Genomic DNA, 8,164 nt, shown 5'->3' on the forward strand with positions numbered 1-8,164 from the left:
ATTCAAACTAGTGTAATTTTTTTAAGAAACATGATTTCCAAATAGAGATTTCTAACAATACTTTGCCATAATCCCCCTCAATACAGGACAGTCTTTTTTGACAGATGTCTCACTGTTTTGTAGTTTTTTTAGTTTAAAAACAAATAGTCTGGGGCCTTAAAATTACCTGTGGCTAAGGAAGAGAAGGTCAATGCCTGAGAAAGCTAAGTAGAAACAAATCACAGAATCGTAGAATAGAATCATAGAATCGATTGGGTTGGAAAAGACCTCCGAGATCATTGAGTCCAACCCTTGGTCCAAATCCAGTCCATTTACTAGATCATGGCACTCAGTGCCACGTCCAATCTGCGTTTAAAAATCTCCAGGGATGGTGAATCCACCACCTCTCTGGGCAGCCCATTCCAATGCCTGATTACTCTCTCTGTAAAGAATTTTCTCCTGATATCCAACTTAAATTTCCCCTGGCGGAGCTTAAGCCCGTGCCCCCTTGTCCTATTGCTGAGTGCCTGAGAGAAGAGACCAACCCCACCTGGCTAGAACTTCCCTTCAGGTAGTTATAGACGGTGATGAGGTCACCTCTGAGCCTCCTCTTCTCCAGGCTAAACAACCCCAGCTCCCTCAGCCTCTCCCCATAGGACTTATGCTCCAGTCCCTTCACCAGCCTTGTGAACTCTCCAGAAAGGCATTGTGCAAGAGGAGAAGTGGACCATTAAATTTAGCACTCAATTTGTCTTGTGATATCCTAAGCGCTTACAGGGTCAACTGCATGCTCTGGTAAAAAAGCTACTAGTTCCCATTCCAGAAACCACATGGAACCTCTGCCTGCTTTGAATCAAATGCAGGATCAGACTGTGCACACTGAGGTCAACTTTACTGTAACAGCCACAGCACGGAATTGCAACAGCCCACATGAATTAACTGAAAACTTCATTCTTAGGAAAGAAAGGCTCACAACAGCTTAAATACTGTGCTGAAAGAGGAAAGTTACACACACACACACACACACACACACACACACACACACACACACACGGACTCTCTATTGCGACAATGGCAATAAAAACTTAGGTTTTTAGCAGTCTCACGCTACTTTTCCAGATATTCCCTGTCACTTGAATGAGCAGCCCTTTCTTCAAACTAACATTTACTAATTCTGAATTTTAGCTAGAAAAAGTTTATGATCCCAAGAATGAAGAGGATGACATGGTTGAAATGGAAGAAGAAAGGCTGAGAATGAGAGAACATGTAATGAATGAGGTGGGGACTGATATTCATTAGAGCTTATTTCCTTCTGTGTTCAAGAAGTACAGTTCTGCCATGAAGTGTTGTCCAAGTGCAGCAAAAAGGGATGACCTGTCACACTGCATGCTGTTTGTGCAGGGATTCACATAAAGTAACAATTCTCAGGCCCTGTCCCTGTATTCTGATGTAAATGCCTGCTGACTAGGTCTTGTTTAAGAAGTTCCAGGAAAGGAATTGTGCAGCAGCCTCTGTCTCTTGCAGATACTGAGATCCAATAGAAATTCCCTGTGAATTTTGTCAAACAGGGAAGAACTCTTAATGTTCTTTGGTACTTGGCAAATGGTTAAGATTCTGGTGTGTAGAGCAATGGCTTCTTTCATACAGCTCACCTTTGTCCCTTCAGGAGAGAGCTCAGAGCTCAAGGTATCACCTATGACAGTGAATACCTTTACCAGGTCTGATGGGTTTTCAGCTCAGAAGACAGAGGAAAGGGAAGGGGATATTTTGAACCACTGTGTTCAACTTATAATAATTTTTTTTATTTTATAATTATAATAAAAAATAATTGTTCTGTATTCAACTATATTCCTTAAGCTTGAGGAACAGAGCAAGCCTGGTCTTCTGTTAGTCATAAAGGGAAGCGTTTCCTCCCTTCCCCTTAAAGGATTCTGACACAATTCAGAACCTTCCCATCTGACAGTGGATATAATTTTGTGAGTCAGAGTAGTTACCAGAAGGCTACAAAACATTATCCTCAAAAAAGTCATACCTTCCACTTTTAGTGTTAGGGATGTGAACACAAATGTTTCCAATAAAGCCAATGATTTTTGAAGTAAAATGTGAATATTTACTTTTTAATTCTATTTTTGTTAAGCTATATAAGCTTGTGAGAAGTTTTCGAAGGATGTTGCGGGTGATCCCTTGAAAATAGGACAATTTAACAATTAAAATGGTTATATTTGAGGATATTTGTTTGATGAAATTAAATATTAGCTCCATCAAACCCCACCCATTAGGTTAAGTTTAATTTTTTGCTTCAAATAGGTTGACATCAACAAGGACCGACTGGTGACTTTGGAAGAGTTCCTCAGAGCTACAGAGAAAAAAGAATTTTTGGAGCCAGACAGCTGGGAGGTAATGAGAATGTGTTCCAAGTACAACATAGAGTAGCATTACCAGCACTCCACCAGGAAACCAAATGGCATGTCTGTGACCTTTGCTTTTTTTCAGTTCTGTGTTGGTATGTGTGTCGTTAAGCGCCTTAGCTAAATGTAACCTACAAATGTAGCAGCCTAATGTAATGCAGATGTGAGCTTTATGGGCCTCTCACACACGGAAAAGGTCTGGCGCCACCCTGGGGATTCTACAAGAGCTTTTCACACATGCTTTTCAAATGGAAAATGGACATTTTGTTTATGAATCACTTTAAAAGGAAGATAAGAGCTCAGCTGGAAGCAAGAGGATAGTTTTCTCCTACCTGTAAATCTGTAGTAGAGTTTTGCTGACAAAACAGCTGTTTTGCTGTTTGCCGAGTGTACTAACCTTTACAGTGTCATGGCTGGGTATCTTGTTCTGGAGGTTTTTTATTGAACTGTACAATTCAGATAAGAATTTCGGTGGGGAGATAATAAAAAATATACTTGTGTTCCTGGCTAAGTATTCACATTTGTATGCATTTTCTTGCAGACACTAGATCAACAGCAGCTCTTCACTGAGGATGAGCTGAAGGAATTTGAAAATCATATTTCCCAGCAGGAAGATGAACTTAGAAAGAAGGCAGAAGAACTTCAGAAACAGAAGGAAGAACTACAGAGGCAGCATGACCAACTTCAGGCTCAGAAACAAGAGCTTCAGCAGGTACATGTATGAGAACAGAATTATTTTTTTTTTTCCTTTTCTGTATCCTTATATGTAACAGCTCATGACAGTTCCCAGCTCTGGAGCATTCTTTACCTTAATTTCTTGTATTGAGTCCCTGCTGAAATCTAAACTAATGGTACCACAGCAAAACATAGTCTACTATTCAGAATACAGCAAACAACACAAGCATCTCAACTCAGCCATATACTCACTAACCAAGACTTTACATAATGACTGCAAAATTTGTTATAAGTGTATTCATTTATGTCACATCAGAGAAAGTTGAATTTAAGTTTTACAACTGTTGTATTTTATTTTTCACCAGGTCGTAAAACAGATGGAACAGAAGAAACTACAGCAAGGAAATCCTCCTGCAGGACCAGGTGGAGAACTGAAATTCCAACCCCGTATGTTTCTTTCTGATAGATACACAAGCTTTAAAATAATATTTGCAATGTGAAAGTCATTACAACTATATTTGCTGTTGGAACTCTTAATCTAAAGCAATTTTAATGACCTCTGTAGAGAGGTTCACTAAACAGTCTTTAAGAGGGAAGTACATAACTCTTCTAAAGTATTCCTGAAATCTCAGTACTTTTAAATCCGTAGTAAAGAAACAGCGTTCTAACACAAGGCATCAAATGGGCAGAGAAGAAGGATTGTGTTGTACCTGTCTGTCTAAAAATATTGAGATCTAGGGTTTCTGAGCATCCAAAGAACAGAGATGTACAAATGACTGGGTCTGTCTTATATTCTATGGCTGCATCGCAGTCTCAGACTGCAGAACAAATCAAAGCATTTAAATATTCTCAGTGGTCAATTTACCAGCAACTGGATGCAACGTGACATGACAACTTAGCCTTAAACAGTATGAAAGACCAATTGCTTCAACACTCTCAGAAGAAGGTAGTGGCATAAGAAATCATTGCATTTGCTCATTGGTGGCAACAAAACAGCCAGATATATATTAGCCCTTCTTATCTGTAACAGCTTGCCCGAGTTACCTTTGTGCTTTAAAGGAGTTCTCTCGACATTCATCTCAAACACAGGCTTCAGATCTATCCAGGCAGCCTTTTGAATACTAGAAGCTCTTAACTGCCCCTGCAGGGCCACCAGTGGGATTTCAAACCTCAAGTGCTGTATTCAGTGATTACAGCTTTGTTGGTACCCTGAAATTCTACCCATTCAGTTCCACGAAGAGAAATGATGGAATTTCAGAACCACTTTAATTCTGTCTTTCATTTGCTTTGAATCAGCCTGTGGGTAATTTCATTTTACAATCCTTAGTTCTGAGAGCCTGAATTACCCTCACCAGATGATACATTCTTTTGACCCTGGCAGTATTGTAGCAGATACTGTTCTTAACACATGTATTATTTTATGTAAAATCTTTCTGCAAAGTCATTTAATCAGGTGTCATAAGAATTCATTATATTAGCCAGAACTGGTCACTACTCATTCACTGAGTCAAGGAAATCCAAGTAGACAATATTTTAAATCCATAGGCCACTGGAGTTACTAAGGATACTTTAAGGAAAAAAGAATCCCAAAAATGCAGCTGCAAGTTCATCAGACTATGAAAATTAGTATTATTCAAGCATAGGCAAAGGCAGAACATTGTAAGTATTCATGCAGCAAGGAGCAACATATAGGGAGCAAGTTGTTAAGTATGTCTTTTTCAAACTTCCCATGTTGGGATTAAAGGTCCCATAAAACCATGGTATATTTCAGAAAAAACAATGTTGAAAGAATCAATGCGTTATTGTTTTAAAAATATTTCACAGAAAGCAGAAACAACTAGTAATCTAAGAGGAAACACTGAATAATAATGCAGTCTATTGGGTAATCTTAATCTGATTTGTTATTCACATAGAAAATTCTTGATTCCATTTATAAACCAAAAAATAGAAGGTTTTGTTGATTGTTTCTATGATAGGAACCTTCCTTCAGAGACTTTTCACATCTGGGGCCAATTTAATTGAGAATTTACAAATGGTTCTATTCTTGTTTTACAGCTGGGGAACACAAAGTTGGAGATGCAGCAAAACATCTGGCAGGAGGTGATCAGCCTTTACCACCAGGACATGTCCAAGAACCAGCTGTTAGAACTGATCAAGTTCACCCTTAACCACTTGTGCCTCAACTTTATAGCATCTTTATTATTTGGGGTGGGAAAAGGGTGGGAGGGGCTTGGGGGGGGTGGGCAGGAAATCAGAATGAAACAAGAACTCTCTGCTCTCTTCCTCAGACTGTAAAGTCATGGGAATGTTAAAGTATCAGTCAGGCTTGATTTATAAATTAAACTAATTTTCTCTCCAATGCATCAGTGAGAAACACAAGGGGATCATCTAGAGGCTATAATAGAGGAAGAAATTAGGGAAACCATTAATATTAAAGATTTTTATGGCCAGGGGACTGAGCTGTTGAACTCTGCTCTTACAAAGAGGGAAGAGATGTCTGCCATTCTGTGTTTAGGCATGAATCAGAATCTTCTCAGAGAGGAAACAGGGAACGGCCTGAATGTCTAGTTTTATCTAGAAACTTTCCAGAATGCTGAAAAGCAAGAGATAAAAAAGACCATATATAAAAGGCCTGCTTTTTCCACCGCTACCAAACCCTTTCTTCTTTGAGACCAAATAAAAATAAAACCTCTTAATCACAGAAAATTTGCACTTTCTAAAATTTAAACATGGCAAAGAATTATGTGGAACAGTGAATATTTTTCATGTTTACAGAAGCCTAAGAATTTCACTGTAAGCCTTCAAAAGGAATACTGTACTTGTAGTGCATTGATCTGAACCGTCCTCCTTGTTGAGACTAATTGTGTGTAGCAGTTGAAAGCTCAACTGGCTCTTGGGACAATACTTTTGTCCCTGTTTCTTTCATCAGATGCCAGCTGATCTCAAAATTTTGCATGTTATTAAATAAGCTTTTTATGTTGATGGAAATATTGTGCAAAACAGAACAAGACTCATTGTCTTTTTCTGTACAGATTATCCTACCTCCTACAATAAAACCAGATTTTTCAAAGTGCACCATGTGCTTCAGAAAGCTCTTCTCAAACAAGAATCTGGGACTCGTTAAGGGTCTCACTGTTAACTCTTGTGAGTTTTTCAGCAGTTGGTCTCAGTTTATGAAGTGTCCTAAACCAGGGGTGCTACTTGATTGTATTATTTTGATATTGAACCAGGATAGGTCTCTAGTATTGCAAGCCAAGATTTTACAAGACTAAGTTGATTTTCCTGTCAGTTTTACTATAATGCTGAAAAGTTGTGTGTCTGTCCTTGCTTTTCATTTGTTTCAAACTGAAAGTATCCTCAAATGTAAACCCTGTTTGGATTTCTTTGTTTGCTTGGGTTTTTGTGTGTGGGTTGTTTTTTTTTTTTTGAACATGGATTGTTCTGATTGTATAATGCTGGCTTTGAATGGATACACACACACCTCAGCTAACATCCTTTACATTTCCTTCTTGTTCTGTGGCTAACTGCTGACAGTGGCATTAAAAGAGGTATTTTGGGTTTTGAGAAAAGAAACAGAAGCATGCCTCTGTTATAGAAAGACGTTCTTTTCAGAATAAGACTTGAATATTTTAGGCAAACTCAAAAAAGACAGAAGGCAATTGCTAACATTTTGTGTTGACATTTGGGAAGTTTCTCACTCTGAAGAACTGTGATTGATGGAAGCTAGGCACATTCCTTCCATGTTCAAGGCTTCTTTCATCAGACCTGGGCATATTCTTGTGCTCCACACGATATAACAGAACTCAGTGTGAGAACAGATTAGGGTTCCTTATCTGTTTCATCTTGTTAATTGTCAGGTCACATTTCCTTCATTTATACCACTCAAACAGTTGGACTTCTTTTACCTTTTTTTTTTCATTCTTTATGCAAGTAGTTGGCACTTTGGTTTCCAAAACCAATGTCTCCTCTGTTTGTCACTTCCATGCAATTCTAACAACGGTTGGATTTTGCCTGTCAGGAGACTAAAATACCTTTCAACAGCCTCATCTGTTTGCAAAGAAGCCCAGACATAATAATGGCTACATAAAGTTTCTTCATGCACAGCCCTGGCTTTGAGGTTGTAGCCTGATAATGTGTAACAGGGTGAGGAGGGAAACAAAGAGGGAATTATTCAAATGTCATGGAAAAGGTGAGGGGAAATTCTGATTGTGTTCTCCCTATCCCACATGAAAGTTTGCAGAGGACAAGTGATATAGACACATGTTTGTAGAGAATCAAGGACTGAAACCTTTGGTGTGAAGGCTTTTTTACCATACAAATCATTCCTTCAGGCTGGATCTGCCTCCTAACAAATGCCATTATATGATCATGATATGCTTTGCAATGTAATGCTCAAGCTTCAGTTTCGGTGCAACCTCTTATGTTTTGATTTTAAGATCCTCACTCTGCAGTTGGAGATTGGCCCCCTTATCCCATATACTTTGAAACAGCCAGAGTTTTGTAAAGAGTTGTTGTAACTTGGGTGCTGAACTCGTGAAGTAGAAAGCTATAATCACAGATAAATAAGGGACTGGAATATCACTGGCACAAGTGCTTTCACCTGTATTCTGCTTTTCACCTGTATTTAGGAGGTGATTACAAGAAAGCTGTATCTAACTTTGTTATGCAGACACCAGTATCACCACAAAGATGCAGAGATTTGGTTTTGTACTTGGCTGGGATTTCAGTAGGAGGATGAAGGGGTAAAATTTCATCAATGTTGTACAAATTCATATCTCCAGTGCAATATATGTATTAAAAAAAAAAAAAAAGCCCCACTCTGTACTTTGTATAGATTAGTTTTTAACTGGATTAAACTGAAACTCAGCACAGTGGCAGATGTTTAGTGTTTTATTTTTAGCGGGTGGGCAAGAGGCAGATTTACATCTATACAGCTTTGTATTTACAGAAACATAGAATGGCCTGGGATAGAAGAGACTCTAAAGATCATCTAGTTCCAATGCCACTGCCATGGACAGGGACACCATTCACTAGACCAGGTTTCTCAGAGCTTCATCCAACCTGGCCTTGAACACTTAGAGGGATGGGGCATCCACAGCTTC

General features: G+C 38.8%; 1 protein-coding gene across 2 annotated transcripts in view; it reads left to right on the forward strand.

Annotated features, from left to right (window-relative positions):
• NUCB2 (nucleobindin 2) overlaps positions 1–7,936 on the forward strand; it is a 29,939-nt gene extending 22,003 nt beyond the window's left edge. The window contains exons 9-13 of one of the 2 annotated variants that reach the window (XM_027651259.1): positions 1,165–1,257; positions 2,287–2,376; positions 2,929–3,099; positions 3,428–3,509; positions 5,118–7,936. In XM_027651259.1, the coding sequence (XP_027507060.1) occupies positions 1,165–1,257; positions 2,287–2,376; positions 2,929–3,099; positions 3,428–3,509; positions 5,118–5,230 (549 nt within the window). In that variant the 3' untranslated portion in view covers positions 5,231–7,936. The remainder of the gene's footprint in view (positions 1–1,164; positions 1,258–2,286; positions 2,377–2,928; positions 3,100–3,427; positions 3,510–5,117) is intronic. The other variant, XM_027651258.1, reaches the window with a different exon arrangement.
• The last annotated feature ends 228 nt before the right edge of the window (positions 7,937–8,164 follow it).

Source organism: Corapipo altera, unplaced genomic scaffold (assembly GCF_003945725.1).
Source record: "Corapipo altera isolate COAL_440 unplaced genomic scaffold, ASM394572v1 78, whole genome shotgun sequence".
Lineage (NCBI taxonomy): Eukaryota > Metazoa > Chordata > Aves > Passeriformes > Pipridae > Corapipo > Corapipo altera.